Below are 19341 nucleotides of genomic sequence, written 5' to 3'. Positions count from 1 at the left end.
TTTTCATAATTTCTTCTTTGTCCGTTGCATTTTCGAGCTCAATCAAGCAGGATTTACTTCCAATTTTTCTTGCGCTTTTTATTTTTGTCTCAACTTTTAGTGCATTGCATAAAAAATCTTGGACGTTATCTTTTGTTATGTTTTGATCGTAGGTATCCATATCTACTCCCTGCAGTATTATATTATTTCGTCTTTTGTCCTTTTCCATTCTGTCTATTTTATTTTCCAATTCTTCCACTTTTTGTTGGGTTTCTCTGTTTTCCTGTTTCAGCTTTTCATTTTCTTGTCTGAGTTCCTTCATTTCCGCTCTGTACTCTTTTTGCTCTTCTCTTAGTTCCCTTATTTCCATTGTGATAATATTTAGGCTCTCCAATATTTTTTCTAGTTGCCTATCATTCCCAGGCGACCGATGTACTTTTTTACTTCTGCTATCGTCTGCCTCATCTTCCGATTCATCTCCTCTTTTTCTTGTCTTTTCGTCCACACTATACTCGTTCTCAGCCATTTTGTACGTAGCGTTAACTGGGCACACCCGTTTCAACCACGAGGAGGTATGCCCAATTATCCACGCACCAAAATTGCTTTTGTTTTTCGGCAGGTGTTTCTATTTTTTTTAAATCCGGCAACACCGCTTGAAATTTGACCAGCGTTCGCCAGTGTTTATAAGCTTATCTGTTAGCTGTTAACCTCACTTTTATTTGTCCGTTTAGTATTTTATACTATTTTTTACCGTTTTTACTTATATTATTCTTGCATTAGGTAGGGCACAGTTTATACCTTACCTTTTTCACTCACTCAGCATTCAATGTTCGCTGCACCACGCGAAAATCGGGTAAAATGCAGGCGAAAATTAAAACACTTTGTTTTCTCCACTGATCCGCTTTTGCGGATATATGATTATAAAGCAAACTGTCATTAAGTTTGTCGAACTTATTTAGTCCCTAAAACACTTTAGACTTATAACACCCTGTACTGATGAAGAACATGGCTAGTTGTTAAAGTACATAACTTTTGTATTATCCAACATAAGCGAATGAATCAAAAAACAGAATGTTAAGAAAGCCTAAGGTTATAGTTGAATTTTAATTTCAGTATTTTATAAATGCTAGAATAATCCACAGGGTGTTGCGAACTTTGAGAAAAAAAAAACAGTTTGATTCGTACACCCGGTATACAATGAAAAGTTACCTGTTTTGCAAAAATATTATTACAAAGATATTGACAAAGAATAGGGCTATAACATATTCAAAAAATCATTTAAATCGGACAACAGGTTTAGGAGATACGCGACATCAAAAATTACCCATTTTTTAGGGTGCCCGTTTTCTATGACGCGCAGTTTATTTGCAATTAAAAATCACTAAATTTTCTCTTTTATTTTCACTTCTGTAACTTATTAAAATAAAGATTATATAAGTTTTCAGGGACTTTCGGCCCTCGGTAATAATCTAATCTTTCATTCTGCGTTTAATTTTTCAAAAATATTTATTAGTTTTCTCAGGATTCGAAAAAAAAAATGAATACATTTAAAACACGTTGAAAATTTTGACATGCGTCTAAATTTTGCATTTTGCTCCGTTTCCCTTAAGTAATTTTTATTATGGTATACAGCCAATGAGAGGGATTCATTCCTTTTAATATTATTGATTTTATCTTTACGACTGAAGAGTATATTATTTACATAAAAAGTATTGGAAAATTTAAAAATTACACTAAAATAGCAATTCCATCAGTGGCGTCACTGACGGAATTTGGGAAGGGCCAACCAGTCACTCTCCCCTGTCGTACGCCTCTGGTAGTAGCCAGAAACGATTATTTAACATAATTTAGTAGGGTGTACAGTACCTACACTTTCTGCCAAGTATGATAAGGATACGTCAAATAGTTTTAAAAGTACTGGGTACTAATAGTTTTTAAATATTAACGATAATAATATGAATCATATCATAATAAATTAATCAAAATAACTGTGCTGTTTCTTTTTTAACTTCAAATATTTCGCATACTAATGATTTCATCGTTACGAATGAAGAGTATATTATTTACATAGAAAGTATTTGAGAATTGAAAAATTGCGCTAAAATAGTAATTCCCCCAGTGGCGTAGAATTTGGGAAGGGTCAACCATTCACTATCCCCTGTCGTACGCCTCTGGTAGTAGCTAAAAACGTTTGTTTATCATAATTTAGTAGAGTGTATAGTAACCACACTTTCTGCCAAGTATGATAAGGATACGTCAAATAGTTTTAAAGTACTGGGTAAAAATAATTTTTAAACAAAACACCCTGTAACTCACTAAGAAGTTTATTTAAGTGATTTGGGTTAAATCTTAATATTTTGAAGTCTAGAATCTACAACTCGGAGATTGGACATTCTTAATGATACACCCTGTATAGTGTTGAGTCGTCGTTTAGCTGTATCCCCATGCCAGAAGATGATTTCCGCCTTTTATTCAAGGTAAAAAAATACCATCGTAAAATAAATGTACTTACCAATCGAACCAGTGCCGTCGATAATGGCCGTGACAGTGGCCAAAGCTTTCGAATTTCCTTCTAAACTGTGATGTGTGCCCAACTCGGCGGATACCGCCGTGGTAATAAGGGCGTATGGTCCGTTTACCAATAAACCTACTATCACCAGAACGATCATATTTAATCCTAAATGGTCTATACTTATGCCTTCATAGAACAGCATCTAAAAAATGATTTAAAGTTAATTTAGATTGCGGTAATTGTGTTTTCCGGTTTCGCTTCGAAATTTAATTTATTACCAAGATATTCAACAAAAATGATACCCCCAAGACATGATTCGTTTTAATCATTAGCTATCTGTCAGATAGAGAGCCAAATGGAGTATCTGGTAGTACAGTAAAACCTCGATATAACGGACTAATTGGGGGGACGGGGAGTCCGTTAAAGCCGAAAGTCCGATATATAAATATACTTTTAAAATAAATCAGACTATTTAGAAATGTGTCAATATGCTATAATAAAAAGTTTATTGAAATTCTTTGTAAATTACAACGTTTGGGGTCCACGGGGACCCCGTTGTTATGCAGTGTACTTGGTAAGGGCAGGGATAATAGTATAGTATAGTTGATCCAAAAGATGGCATAACCCAGACATCCAAAGTGAAAGTTGTCCTTCAACAAGAAATTGTTCTATATGGTCCACACGATGTCCACAAAAAGTCACACCATTTTGAGCGTCTGGTTTGGGAGGGAGAGGTGGGAGAAATCGGTAAATTCGTAGATTTTTAAGTTTTCCGTCAATATTTCTAAAAATATGCGGTTTAGCATGAACAACCCTCTATACAAAATTGTTCTACATTAAATTTTAAATAAAAAAGGCCCTATGCATAATCTTTCTAAAATACATGGTTCCAAAGCTACGGAGGTAGTATAATATAACTGGTCCAAAAAAAGGCCTAACCCAAACATCCAAAGTAAAAGTTTTCCTCCAACACCAAATTGTTCTGTATGGTCCACATATTGTTCAGTAAAAAGTTACACCATTTTGAGCGTCCGGTTTGGGGGGCAGATGGGGGAGAAGTCGGTAAATTAGTAGTTTCTTTACGTTTTTCGTCAATATTTCTAAAACTATGCTTTAGTGTAAACAATGTTATATACAAAAATGTTCTACATGAAATTTAAAACAAAAAATCTTGTATACATAATTATTATAACATCAACGGTTCCAGAGTTACGGAGGGTGAAAAGTCGAGGTTTTCGATACTTTTTATATTTTTTGGGCAATGTATGGTATAACTATACCAAAAACCCAGACATCCAACATGAAAGTTATCCTCCAACAGCAAATTGTTCTATATGGTCCACATAATGTTCAGAAAAAAGTCTCACCATTTTGAGGGTCGGGTTTGGGGGGAGGGGAGAAATCGGTAAATATAAAAAGTATCGAAAATCTCCACTTTTTACCCTCCGTAACTCTGGAACCGTTGATTTTATAACAATTATGTATAGAACCTTTTTTGTTTTAAATTTTATGTAGAACATTTTTCTATAGAACATTCTTTACGCTAAAGCATAGTGTTAGAAATATTGACGAAAAACGTAAAAAAACTACTAATTTATCGACTTCTCCCCCATCTCTCCCCCCCAAACCGGACGCTCAAAATGGTGTAACTTTTTACTAAACAATATGTGGACCATATAGAACAATTTGGTGTTGAAGAAAAACTTTTACTTTGGATGTCTGGGTTAGGCCTTTTTTTGGACCAATTATACTATTGGGACCGTGCAAGTTCGGAAAAGCGACACCTGGTTTCTACGCTCTGCACTTTTATTCGCACTTTTAATTATATTGGCCAATCATATGGTCCTGGTTACCGGAAAATTGTCAAGGCCATAGTCCAAAAAAAAAATAAGAAGAAAAAATAAGATTTAGGTTATGCTATTAAATGTAAAATGTAAATAATTGTATGTAGTAAATAAAATTAGTTATTAAAATGCAGTACTGCAAGCAAAATACATATAGCGATACGCTTTAATCACTATTTTTGCTAATTGTAATTTTAATATTTTTTCTCAAAAACAAAACAACGTTAGTCATTCAAACTGCATATTCAAATACGAAGGTTATGGCCTTACCCTGTGACATCTGTTCGTCTATGCGGCAACAAACTGCACCCTCATTAATTAAGTATTTTATCAGACAGTTAATGTGTCAACAGCTAGCTATGCATTCGAAATTATTTTTCTTAAAACCGTAAAAGTAGACGCCAGACTTGATAGTGATTTATGTGATCATCTGGTCAGGGGAAAAGGAATACAAACATTATCTTCGTTTGTGGTTGCTTTCTTTAGTCACTACGCAGCATGCGAACCATTCACACATACCGACGCGACCCTCTCCGAGAGACCTAAACGAACACATTTTCGTTGCAAAAATAAAATTACCGTTTGTTTTATTATATCCATTTTTAATTAAATTCCGCAACTCACCCATCGGAATATACAATTAATTAAATTTACCTTTATATAATAATTGCATATCATATTAATATTGTGGAGCAATATATATAATTTTTCTTCCTAAATGACAATAGGTATGAAATGTACGTCAATTTGACAATTTCAATTGACAATATGAATTATTTAAGAAAGTTTCGCGTATCCCTTCCAAGTACTTGCACACCGCGAATACTACCTCCGTAACTTTGGAACCGTTCATTTTTGAAGGGTTATGCATGGGCCTTTTTTATTTCAAATTTAATGTAGAACAATTTTGTATAGAAGGTTGTTCATGCTAAACCGCATAGTTTTAGAAATATTGACGAAAAACGTAAAAAACTACGAATTTACAGATTTCTCCCCCCTCTCCCCCCCAACCCGACGCTCAAAATGGTGTAACTTTTTTCTGAACATTATATGGACCATATAGAACAATTTGGTGTTGGAGGATAACTTTCACTTTGGATGTCTGGGTTTGGGTCTAACTATACCATACTATAAGTATGTATAATATTAATAGGACGTTTTTGATTTTTTTACATTTGATCGGATTTTTTGTCCGTTATATCCGAAGCCCGTTAAATAGAAGTCCGTTATATCGAGGTTTTACTGTACTCGTACATCTACATTAGAAAACATATTTCCTGTAGAAACCTATAAATTGCAATAAACTCTCCCCTGGAAATCTATTATTCAATTAGACAAGTGGGAAACGGTGGGCTCGTTGGGAAAAATATTGCCATGAGATATTTTTGCATAATCACATTCGTGAGACATCCCAGAATAAGGTTCAAAAGTCGCCCACGAGAAAAGTGGGCCAATTTTTTTTTTAACAATTTTTTTTTAATCAAATTGCAAAAATCGATATTTTGGCCCGGACTAATTTTTTTTTAGGTTTTTTGGACCATTCTAGACAAAAAAGGTCTCTTATAATTTTTCCCTAAAGTTGATCTTTTTCGAGTTATAGGCAAGTTAAAATTTGAAAAACGCGAAAATGGCCATTTTTAAGGCTGAATAACTCGGTTAAAAGTTATTATTATGAAAGTCAGGAAGTGACTAAATCAAAGTTTAAAGTCGCCGTTACATGATCCTGAAGAAATCTGTGTCATTAATTTACTACTAAGCTGTTATCTTTAATTAATAACAATGAGTGGTTGTATCGTATTGACGCTGCTGTAAATGTGAGTGCGAGTAAGATGCACAATTGGACTGCTGGAATAGCTTCTCTCGCACTCAGCATTTACAGCCCCGCACACGTGCATGGCGCTTATTATTATTACTTAAAAATAACAGCTTAGTAATAAAATAATGACAAAAATTTCTTTAGGATCTTGTAGGGGGGGCTTCAAACTTTGATTTAGTCATATATTGACTTTCATAATAATAACTTTTAACCGAGTTATTAAGCCTTGAAAATCGCTATTTTTCGTTTTTTTTTCAATTTTAAATTGCTTATAAGTCGAAAACGATCAACTTTAGAGAAACATTATAAGAGACCTTTTTTGTCCAGAATGGTCCAAAAAATTAGATAAAAAATTGTTCGGGCCAAAAATATTGATTCTTGCAATTTGATTAAAAAAAAATTGTTAAAGAAAAATTGGCCCACTTTTCACTTGGGCGACTTCTTGAACCTTATTCTGGGATGTCTCACGAATGTGATTATGCAAAAAAATCTCATGGGAATATTTTTCCCTTCGAACCCGCTGTTTTCGCCTTGTCTAAATCTGATCGTGAATGAAATAATGAAAAAAGTAAGAACTGAAAAAAGTTGGAACCAAATGGGAGAAAAATGTCGTAGGTTGCGTACAGAGTCACGCCGTAGGTCGCGTCTGTATGCTTAATAATATACAGTGTGGAAGGCACTTATGGAATAAAATTATTTCTGTTCTTGTTTCAAAAAATTATAAAAAACGGTAGTACCCGTCGATTTTTAAATAAAAATGTGCACTTTTTAAACGTAAATTTTAATGTACAGGGTGATTCAAGCAAGTCTAGCAGAGTCCATAAGCTTTAGTTTTAATGGAGTACCCTGTATATTTTTATATTTTTAAAAGCCCTTTCGCTCACGAATTAAATTTCTTTAAGCTACAAATCTGAAATTTGCAACATAGCGAGAATGATTTTCTTAGATATTTTTTTAAATACTGACAAAACACAAAAACTAAAATCTTTTATTTAATAAGTAATGAATGGTATCTTACAAAACAATGTCTTTCTTTATTTATACAGAGATGAACATTGCATTTGCACATGTCAGTAAATAAATGTCGCATGAAACATAGAAACCTGTATTTCAAAAAAATAAATATTTTGTTCAAAAGCTGTTAGATGTCAGAACAGGTATTCATTGGATGGAATAGGATGTCCATAATCGGGCACAATGTATTACAAGGGTAAAAACACATGGAGCTACATACAAAAAATTATAGGATATGTTGTCTTCAATTGAATACACGGTGAACGAAAGGGTTAATAACCTGATTTCAACGAAATATATCATATAGCGTGTATTATGAATAATACAGGGTGAAATTTTGAAATTATTAAGTATGGAAACCACTTATGGAATAAAATTGTTTATATCCTATTTTAGAAAATTATAAAAAATACTGGGACACGTCAACTTTTAAATTCAAATGAGCGCTTTAGAAACATAAATTTAAATATACAGGGTGATTCACGCAAGTACAGCTTAGTGCATGATCTCTAGTTTTAATGGATCACCCTGTATATTTTTATGTTCTTAGAAGCTAATTCACAACCTCATCTCAAAAAAGTTTATGTTGGTTCCATTATGAAGAATACAAGGTGAAATTTTGAAATTATTTATAAATTTCGTCAAGACAAAATACAAAACCCAATAGATTTATACTTAGTTTAGAAAATGTATGTCTTTATTGGGCTAATTTAAAAAATAATACCATTATTTAAAGTTCCCTCTATGTTATTTTACAATAATTATGCATACTGCTTATTGTTTGTGATGAGACAGATTGCAATAAACATTGGATGTTATTAAAAACAAATGATTTAAAAGACTAAGTAAGTAAATAGTATACATTTTTATAAATTATTTAAAGTTTGATAAGTTATTAATTTCAAAATTTTATGTAGGTATTTAATATCTTGACGAAAATTATACATCATTTTTCAATTTCACCTTGTATTATTCATAATAGACCCTACATGTGAGGTTTTTTAGATGTGAGGTTGTTTCGCAGATTCTAAAAACATAAAAATATACAGGGTGTTTCATTAAAATTAAAGATCGTGGACTATGCTAGCTTTGTGTGAATAACCCTATATATTTAAATTTATGTTTAAACAGTGCATATTTGAATTTAAAAGTAAACATATCCTAGCGTTTTTTATAATTTTCTAAAATAAAGACACAAACAATTTTATTCCATAAGTGGTCTCCACACACCATAATTTCAAAATTTTACCCTGTATTATTCATAATACACCATACATATGGCTAGTTGAAATCAGTTTGTTAAGCAGCTTTTATAAATATAAAAATATATAGGGTGTTCCATTCAAAATAAAGCTTATGGATTATGTTAGGCTTGCGTGAATCACCCAGAACATTTAAATTTAGGTTTAAAAAGCGTATATTTATACTTAAAAATGGAGGGGCCTTAGCGATTTTTAAAATTTTTTAAAACAAGGACAGAAATAATTTCATTCCAAAGTGCCTTCCACCCTATATATGCTTAATAATGATAACAGTTGCGGTATGTTAACGTACTCCGAACGTAGCATGAAATTGCTGTGCATGGCTTCACAGGCGGTTGTCACCAATAAACGCAGGGCCGTACGCTGCCTACACTGTCACGCAGATGGTTGCGTATTTATGCTTTATACAATAAATAGTGAATACTGCCTCTATCGGATGTCGAATGAAGTGTCTATCTGCTATGAGCGACTTCAAATGTTAGAAGCAGCGCCTTTAGTTATTTTCGAGCATTGCAACGTACGGCTGGTACACGTTTTAACCTAGCGAAATTAGAAAAACAGGTAGTAAAAAAGAACAAGACAAGTTGCTTATCAACAAGTTGAAATAACACACTTGACTGATAACGACAACGATCGGAATGTTGTTGCCGGTCATCGACAAACGCTGTATCCAACCTACGGCATTTATTGGTGACCACAGCTGACTTTGGACGCGACCTACGGTGTTTATAATCATGGTCTATGTTTTGTATACGTCTTTTCAACGCTTCTCATTTGTTTCGAGCTTCTCTCATGTCGTATATTAATATTATACACATTAATATATGACAGAAGCGTCGAAAAGTCCTATTGACTACGTGAAGTTGCCGGTGACTGACGAAGGCTGTATGCAACGTCTTTATTGACGCTGTACGTAACCTATGGCCATTTATTGGAGACCACAGCCTTAGATTTACAACTATGCTGCACCAGTTTAAGCCGGGAACAGTCGCGCTCTCTTGTTTGACGTAAGGAGGTTTTATTCTCCCTTAGATGCTTAACATTAAAAAGAACCTGTAATACTACCGCCCCTAGCTCCCATGGTCGCAACGTATATATTAGACACAAAAAGAAGAAGAAAAAGTAATAATAGTGCAAAATAGTACTTTTTATTTTACATACCATTGGAACTGCTAGAAACAGCATTATAGAACAAGTACAAGCTGGCATATCGGTTTTATCAGTTAAATACCCAGCGATTATGGCTCCAACGATTCCACCAACGTCAAATAGTATTGATAAATCTGCACTGTCTTCAGCACTCATGGAAGCTAAAAAACAAAACAGACGTCATGCTGAAAATTATTACTATAGCTAAAATAGTTGTTTTTACATCTTCTTCTTCTTCTTCTTCAGATGCAAATCCACTAATGGATGTTAGCGATGACATTTTCCATTAGCTCTCTGTCTTGCAATGTGTATCAGAGAATGTATGTCGTTAATCCCTGTCCATTGCCTTATGTTTCGGAGCCAGGACATTTTCTTGCGTCCTATTCCGCTCTTGCCTTCAATTTTACCCTCGACTAAAAGTTGAAGCAAACTTCAACTTTGCAACTTCAACTTTTATCGAGGGTAAAATTGAAGGAACTGGTATTTTTCATTATGTGACCTAGATACGCCTTTTTTCCTTTTCTTTATGGTTTCGAAAAGTTGGCGTTCTTGGTTGATTCTTTTAAGGTCATCTACATTTGTGCTTATATCTCTCGTTTTGAGTGTCCAACCCTCTACGCCATATAGCAGCACCGACCATAGGTAGCACTTAGTAAACCTTAGTCTCAGTTGACGATCGAACTCTGAACAGGACAGTACCTTCCTGAATTCTACGAGAGCTTATCGAACTTGCTCAATGCGACATTTTACTTCCCTGTCCGAAGCCCATTCTTCAAAAAACCCCATTCTCGGATATTTAAATTTGCTCACTTTTTCAATGGACTTGGTATTCAGTGTTACGGGGGAGTTTTCAAGTGCATCCAAGTTTCTGGAGATGATCATGAATTTGGTCTTTTTCCACCATCATTGCACCATCATCAGCATATCGTATGTTGTTGATCAATACTCCATTCACTTTGATTCCTATCTCTGTCGAACACCCCTTCTTATACAAAGTGAGTTTTATGTATGGAAACACTCAATTATCTCAAAAACGGCTTACACGATTTTTATAGATTTTGGTAGGTATGGGTTTTCTAATGCGACCGATATTATAGTGCTAATTACATTGTTGTCATATTTTCCGTTTTTCTGGAAATCTAATGAACTTTCTTATTTCAAATGGAACACCCTGTATATTTTTTGTGTTTTGAAGTCCCTAAGAAAAACTGATAATTTTTCATGTTATATGCCCTATACCTAAATACCATAATTTCGGAGTTATTGCTACATTTATTAAAAAAAAATTTAAACAAATTATAAAAATCAATTTTTTTGACCCGGGTAAACACTATTTTAGGTTGTTTGGATCATGGGGAACAAAAAAGATCTTTTATAATTTGTCTCTAAAATTAATCGTTTCCAAGGTTCAAGAACACAAATAAACAATTTTATTTTTGAAACTGCGAAGTACCCAAATTCAACCTCAAGCCTTATTTTATCAGATACCGATAAGTAATTTAAGATTGTTTCATTTTAAAACATTGTTATTTTAAATGTTAATGCAGCCCGATCGCCCGTCCTCTCATATGCACTTCATTAAAAATTAAAAATCAATGTTTTAGAATAAAAAGTGACAAAAAATCTTATGGGAAGCTATCAGAAGAAGAGTTGGGCTTGAATTTAGGTACTTTATAATTTCAAAAATTATATTTTTTTCTTGTGTTTTAGAACCTTAAAAATCGTCAATATTCGATTTTTTTCAGTTTTAAATTGTTTATTACTCGAAAACGATTAACTTTAGAGAAAAATTACAAAAGACCTTTTTTGTTCCCAATTATCAAAAGAACCTAAAATAATATCCACCTGGGCCAATAAAATTGATTTCTATAATTTGTTTAAATAAAAAAAAATTTAAAATAAATATCAGCATTTCTTAAGGACTTCAAAACGCAAAAAATATATAGGGTGTTCCATTTGAAATAAGAAAGTTCATTAGATTTGCAGAAAAACAGAAGATCTGACAACAATGTAATTAGCACTATAATATCGAACGCATTAGAAAACCTCTACCTACCAAAATCTATAAAAATCGTGCAAGCCGTTTTCGAGATAATTGAGTGTTTATATACATAAAACTCACTCTGTATGTATGGGTTTGGATATAGAATTGTCAGTACAGTACAAGTTTTCAATGCATCTTATAGGTTTCTGCATATTATCATGCACGCATCGTTTCCAGCACGTAGCGTTTAGTTTCCGAAAAATATTGATGTTAATGGTTTTAAATATGAACAATTCACACTGTCCAGAACGTATCGCATCAGACACATCTTTGTAAAATCAGGTTTTTCGGAGACTACGCTACGTACCGGAAACTATGCGTGCATGATAATCTGCCGCGACCTTAAGTCTTTTTGGTCTATATCAAGTTTCCTGAGGATATGCATTAACTTGTGGTGTTGGGACACGATCAAACGCTTTTTCGTAATCTAAAAAGCTTAGGAACACGTCCTTCCTCTGATCGTAACAATTTCGGACCAGCACTTGTGTTGCTACTATTGCTTCTCTTGTTCCTAAACCTTACCTAAACCCGAATTAAGAATCACTGATGTCCCATTCACATTTTTTGTATAATCCTTGATGTAATGTTTTTAAGAATATCTTTAAAGTGTGAATCATCGGGCTAATGAGCCTGCGATCCTCACATCTTTTTGCATTGACTTTCTTGGGCAAGGAATAAATGTAGATGAGGATAGCAATCAGTTTCATAAATAAAATTAAATATTTTATGTAGTGCTGAAATTCCTCTTTTATCCAGTATTTTGAGTATTTCTGAACGGATTTCATCTGGTCCAGGTGCCTTATTGTTTTTTGAATTTAATATTGCCTTTTCTATCTCCTCCTTAGAGATTAGGTCAGCTGGTCGTCTGTATAAACTTCACTCATGGGTCTTTCGTCATAGAAGAACTCCTGGATATAGTTTTCCCCTTTTTACCCAGTACTATCTGGTAGTGATGTAACGAATATTCGTATTCGCATTCGCATTCGCGAATATTCGCATGTTTTTGCATATTCGCATTCGCATCCGCATTCGCGAAATTTGTGCGAATGTTTTGCGAATATGAAAACCAGAAAAGAAATAATTTTAAGATAATATTAGGTTAATAAAATCAAAATCTATTCACTTCTCATCTTTTTTTATTAAGAAAAGGTAAATATGGAGGACACAAGAGCAGACAAAGAGACGGAAGATGGAATGAAGCCATAACTCACTGGAGACCTTGGGACTACAAAAGAGGAAAGGGCAGACCACAGACGAGATGGTCGAATGACCTAAAGAGATACGCAGCGACCAGATCGACAGCATTAGCACTGAACCGAGAAGAGTGGAAAAGTAAGGGGGAGGCCTACATTCAACTTTGGACAAATGAAGGGCAATAGATAGATAGAACTTAACCTTGTATAATCACATTATCAGCCTTCACTTTTTTTTTATTATTTGGTATTAAAGCTTAAGATTCAGATTGATTTACACTAAATATCAATTAAATTTTCATTAAAAATTTAGGAAACATTACAAAAATAGAAACAAATTTAAAAAACTGGACATTCGCATTCGCATCCGCATTCGCGAATGTCAGTAGCAGATATTCGCATTCGTATTCGCGAATGTTAAAAAAATGACATTCGTTACATCACTACTATCTAGTTATACTGTTTATATATGGTAGTTGGTATTCGTCTTCTGTATATCCCAGCAGTCTACTTAAGCTTTTTATTTTGTCACAGAATAACTAACCACACAGAAGAGAAACTCAGACCGATAACGGTAACATAATTTTCATGCTCATGCGTCACGTAAGTGGTGCAACCTCACTTTTGCGACTGACAGTGACAGTTATTTTCAGTTAAATTTTATATTTATATATATGTTTTATTTTATATTGTATTTATATTTTATAGTTAAATTTTATATTTCATATTTAATTAATAACTACTTGTCAAAAATATCACATCATTTGGAATGGTCTATTCCTTAGAACATCAAGTTCTATTCTGTAAGTGGTGCACAAGGTCAAATATTTCGGTCCCAACAAAATCAATGGAAACGACAGTCAAATTCGCTTCTGTGTGGTTAGTTATTCTGTGATTTTGTCAACGACGTAAATATAAATATTTTATGTGATTGGCATATTCGGGAATTGTATAATGAAATTTGATATTATATTTATTTAATTTTACATTAAACTATTTTAAATATTAATATTCTGGCAAATATTTGTATAAATATTGATGTTTATATAAATATAAATATTCTGACAATGGTCAGATTTAACTAAAATGCCATGTAATGATTTGCGAGATTCTTAAAATCCTATATGATGTCAAAATTAATGACGCACGAAAAAAAGGGTTTGGGATCAACTATACCAAACGAACCATTTGTAATTTTTTCACCAATCATGCCGATTTCTTTCTGACCTGTTTTATTGATACTTTCGTTTATCTTTTGTTCTGAAACTATGTCCTTGTAGCATGTTAATATTATTTACTATTTTTAACGGGAATTAACTACAATGTGGTAAATTCGCATCAAAAATAGTAAATGTTTATTTTATCTTATTTCACTGTTCCTTATTTTTTTGTTCTTCAAAATGCATCTATTTTTTCATTTAATTACTGCATAAACTAATTACCTAATTGATATTTTACATTAATTGAACTAGATAAGATACATTTTTATATTTCATATATAATTTGAATGACTTACTTGATGCGTTTAAATATAATGGAAGCCAATAGAGGAAAGTATAACTGACCAGCTTTGAAAAGAACAATGCCAAAGAAAATTCAATAACACCAGGTATACGGAGAGCATCGACGAATCCAATAGCCCGCTCTTCAGGCTCGGAGTGTGAACGAGCCAATAACTGCGTTCGCTCTGTTATTCTTCTTTGGACCTCCTAAAAAAACAAAAATATATTAGATAGAAAGGTTCATAATAGTCTAAGATCCGAATATACATAGGTCGATCTGTACCCATCTGATTTCCGGATGAAACATTGTTTTTATTAAATTTCATATATAGACAAATATTTCTAGCATGGGTTGCCTATCAAAATCGTGTCATAGCTATCCTTAAGTGGGCCGAAGGGGTTGAAATCGATATTTTAAGCACATTTTTTTTTTGAAAGTATGGTAGAATTATTTTATTTTTAAATTAAATACGCATATTCAGTACAATTCATAGATTATTCAAAAAAAAAATTAAGGAAAAATATTGAAAAATAAGCCAATGGTGACAAATTTTTGAGGTGACACCTCAAAATAAATGCAGTGCTTTGAAAAAAGCAGTTTTGATGAAAAAGCGTTTAAAATATTGTCAACTTTTATTTTCAATTTCTTTTTTGTCTGTCAAATCGTAAAATGGTGCACACCGAAATATCTTTTTAAATCGCGGAGTAATTTACAAAAGAAAATGAGAACAGCTGTTGACCGTTGTTCATTACGTTCAAGCGTGCTGACGCGAACCTACTGCAAAGCGATAAGCGAGTCGAAGATAGGGATATTCAACACTATCTCCTTACCTCCCTACCTTCGACTCGCTTTGCAGCAATTTCGCGCCAGCGCGCTTGAGCGTAGTGAGAAACGGTCAACAGCTCATCTCATTTTCTTGTGTAAATTACCCCGCTATTCAAAAACATATTCAGGTGTGCATCACTTTACGATTTGACGGACTTGTTGATTTGACAGATTTATTGAAAATAAAAGTTGACAATACTTTAAACGCGTTTTTCTCAAGACTGCTTTTTTCAAAGCCTGTAGACATTGTAACTCAAAAACTACTTAACCAACTCATCTGGAATTTTGTATATATTTTCTTTAGACATTCCTTGAGGTAACACTGTCTAGATATTTTTTGTTTTATGCTTATTTTTGGTTTAAAAATAATAAATATGTTATTTTCGCCCTTTTTTGCAAAAAAAATTCGTTGTGTTGACTTCTGAGTAATAGCAAACAGTCAAAATTCGATATAACTAAAAATCTCAACAGCGCTAGCTCGAGAAACTCATAAGCTAATAAAATCTTTTTGAATTTTTTGTTTACCATGATCCAACGATGAGTTCTGATGCCCACCGCAAAATTCATTGTTTCTTAAGGTGTCTTTAAAAAGTTTGCCACCGTTGGCTTATTTTTCAATATTTTTCCTTGGATAATCTATGAATTGTACTGAATATTCCTATTTAATTTAAAAATAAAATAATTCTATCATAAACTTAGAAATCGGCCCACTTAAAGATTTGGTCATTTTTGATGTCTCATATTTCCTAAACCTGTTGGTCGATTAAAGTGATTTTTTGAACATGTTATAGCCTGATTCTTTAACAATGCCACTGTAATAATATTGTTGCTAAACAGGTAAATTTTCATTGTATACCGGGTGTACCAATCAAACTGTGTTTTTTTCTCAAAGTTCGCATCACCCTGTGGAACATTCTAGCATTTATAAAATACTGAAATTAAAACCCAACTATAGCCTCAAGTTTTCTTAACATTCTGTTTGTTGATTCATTCGTTTATGTTGGATAATAAAAAAGTTAGATACTTTAACAACTAAACATGTGCCTCATCAATACACGGTGTTTTTAAGTAAGTGCGACAAACTTTATGGGGCAATTTTGCATGAAAAAATAATGACAGTTGGCTTTATAAACGTATGTCCGCAAATGTTTCATTTCCGAGATACGGGATGTTGAATTTTTTCTTACAAACTAACGATTTATTTATTGTTTTAAAACCAGTTGAGATATGCAAATGAAATTTGGTAGGTTTTAAGAGATAGTTAATGCGAATTTTTTTGACATAAAATTAAGAAATTTATATTCACCATTAGCGTGCATACGGGTAATATGATCGGTCATATTACACGTATGCGCGCTAATGGTAAATATTAAATTCTTAATTTTATGTCAAAAAATGTGTAATAACTAAGTCTCGAAAGCCACCAAATTTCATTGGCATATCTCAACCGGATTTAAAGCAATAAAATAATTCGTCAGTTTGTAAGAATCAACATCCCGTATCTCGGAAACGAGACATTTGCGGATACACGTTTATAAAGCCAACTGTCATTATTTTTTCATGCAGAATTATCCCTTAAAGTTTGTCGCATTTATTTAAAAACACCGTGTATTGATGAAGAACATGTATAGTTGTTACAAGTATCTAACTTTTTTATTATCCAACATAAACGAATGAATCAAAAAACAGACTGTTAAAAAAAGCTGAGGCTATAGTTGGGTTTTAATTTCAGTATTTTATAAATGCTAGAATATTCCACAGGGTGATGTGAACTTTGAGAAAAAAAAACACAGTTTGATTGGTACATCCGGTATACAATGAAAATTTACCTGTTTAGCAACAATATTATTACAGTGGCATTGTTAAAGAATCAGGCTATAACATGTTTTAAAAATCACTTAAATCGGCCAACAGGTTTTAGACCGGTCTAGTTAGACTCAAAAATAGGAGTGAGGCTACAATAATTACCATCAAGCTGAAAATTGTCAGGATTGTTCAAAATACCATCATAAATGAAATCTAAAAAGTCCTCATAAATCCGACCCCGGGCCCCAGCCGGGGATTGTAGTCTGCGGTAGTTGGGACTAGTTCCCTCCTCCTGCGGATTGCAAACCCACGGGGGGTTGACCACGACCCATCTGGCGCGTCCCAATGGCTGATAGGGTGAGCCAGTGAGAGGGGGAGGTGCGACATGAAGTTCCGGACTTGTCGGAGAGCATGACGCTCCTCGCACACTCGCTGGTAAGATTGCTAAATAATGTGGGCTTCCACAGAATAGGCACCGCGGATCATGTGGTAGCACAGTTTAGGGGAGGCAGCTGACCTGTGCTTTGAGAGGATGAATGACGAGGACCCGTGTGTCGCGGGAGGAAGGACCTGGTATCAGCCCAAATCGTGCGACACATGAGCCCTTCCATGAGAGAGTGAATGACTGCTATCATACCGTGCCTGGCAGACGGGTGGTTGTTGAGGAAATGTTTGCCAGGTGTGGGGGCTTGCCTTAACCGGCCGGCCAAGTGGAAGGTAACCACAATAAAAATCCCCTCAAGCTAAGGTGGAACAGCATAAGCCGAAGGTTTGGCGTAGTAGAGGATGCTCCTACGGGACTTAGGGGTTGCTAAGCCGCTATTATGCGAACTCCGGGAAATGGGCGAATCCCTGGTTTTATTAGCCTTCCTGTGTTAATGCGGGGCTCTGGCACAGGTGACCAAAACTTCCCTAGCTACTCGTGGGATAAAACATGGACCAACAAAAACAAAATAAAAAAAAAGAGGCTGGAGTGATCTCGGACTCGGACGAGTCCTCCAGCTCAAGCACTGTCGTGGACACAATAGAACACGACAGTGAAGCATCAGCGGGAACTCAAGGAACCGCTGATACAATCACGACAGGGGCTGAAAGAATGGACCTGTCAGACAAAAAACGTTTGTCTGGGGCTCAGAAGAGGAAACAGACAAAGGAAAGAAAAATGGCAGAAGGGACGTGGGAACAACGACCACGGAAAAGGATGCAGAGGAAAGAGGGCTCTTCTAGACCTGCTATCGGGACAGACAAAGGACCCGATAAAGAAAGTAAGAAGAGACCCCGAGAGTACTCTGCTACACCACCCCAGGTCTCCAAAAAGACGAAGCAGGCTCCCAGACCTGCTGACTCTTATACAGAGGCCGCACAAAGACTCAGGATGGCGATCATAGATCGACGACATCCTGAGGTAACACTGGATCAGGCTCAAGCTGACCTGATCCAGAGTAGGATTGCGGATGCAATGGATGAAGCTCCTTCGGGGAGCAGTAATCCACTGCAGTTCGCCAGAACTACCTTTAGCGGAGGCGTCTTATGGATTACCCCCGCTAATGAACACACCAAAAACTGGCTGGTAGGTGCAGTGGAACGGCTGGGCCGTTTGTGGGAGAACGCGGATTTGACGGCTGTCGAATCCAAAGATCTTCCCAAAAGACCCAAAGTTCTTGTGTTTATACCAGGCCAGACACAAGAAGAGGGAGTTATCCGAACACGACTGGGGCAACAGAACCCAGAATTAAGAGTGGGAGGGTGGCTCCTTCTAAACAAAAAAGTAGAGAAGGAAGGAGTACTCCTGGCCTTCTCTATAGACGAAGTGTCCTTCAGGGCCCTCGAGAGGAACCGTTTCCGAGCTTATTACAGACTCGGAATGGTCATCTTTAGAGTCCTTGGAGCAAAAGATGGAGGGGAGAATCAGAATCCTTCAAATTAACTTGCAGCACAGTAAGGCTGCTTCGGCTGCCCTTACGGCTGCAAAAAGGGAATTCGATGTGGCCCTTATTCAGGAACCCTGGGTGAACAGGGGAAATATTATGGGGTTAGGGGGAGTTGGAGGGGAACTCATATATGACAGAACCTCCGAGGTCCCTCGAACCTGCATTATTATCAAAAAGAAATTTAACATACTGCCGTTAACAAATTTTTGTTTTAGAGACTTGACGGCAGTCAAGATAAGGCCGGGGAAGGGAAGGGTGTCAAGAGCGATTACGCTCGCATCGGCGTACCTTCCATATGATGCACCTGGTTCTCCTCCAACTAAGGAAGTGGAGCAGCTGGTAAGAGACTGCAGGGGATCCAGAACCCAGCTGATCATCGGCTGTGATGCTAATGCACATCATACAACGTGGGGAAGTACGAACACGAATGTAAGAGGTGAATCTATACTCGAATTTGTCATGG

General features: G+C 35.1%; 1 protein-coding gene across 2 annotated transcripts in view; it reads right to left on the bottom strand.

Annotated features, from left to right (window-relative positions):
- The window catches only part of LOC126882307 (glucose-6-phosphate exchanger SLC37A2), a 191249-nt gene that overhangs the window by 13586 nt on the left and 158322 nt on the right, over positions 1-19341 (bottom strand). For both annotated transcript variants that reach the window (XM_050647173.1, XM_050647174.1), the window contains 3 exons: positions 14330-14522; positions 9589-9737; positions 2492-2693 (listed from right to left, as the gene is read on the bottom strand). In XM_050647173.1, the coding sequence (XP_050503130.1) occupies positions 2492-2693; positions 9589-9737; positions 14330-14522 (544 nt within the window). The remainder of the gene's footprint in view (positions 1-2491; positions 2694-9588; positions 9738-14329; positions 14523-19341) is intronic.

The sequence above is a fragment of the Diabrotica virgifera genome, chromosome 3, assembly GCF_917563875.1.
Source record: "Diabrotica virgifera virgifera chromosome 3, PGI_DIABVI_V3a".
NCBI lineage: Eukaryota > Metazoa > Arthropoda > Insecta > Coleoptera > Chrysomelidae > Diabrotica > Diabrotica virgifera.
Note: the sequence above shows the minus strand (reverse complement) of the source record. Positions and strands in the feature narration are given on the sequence as shown.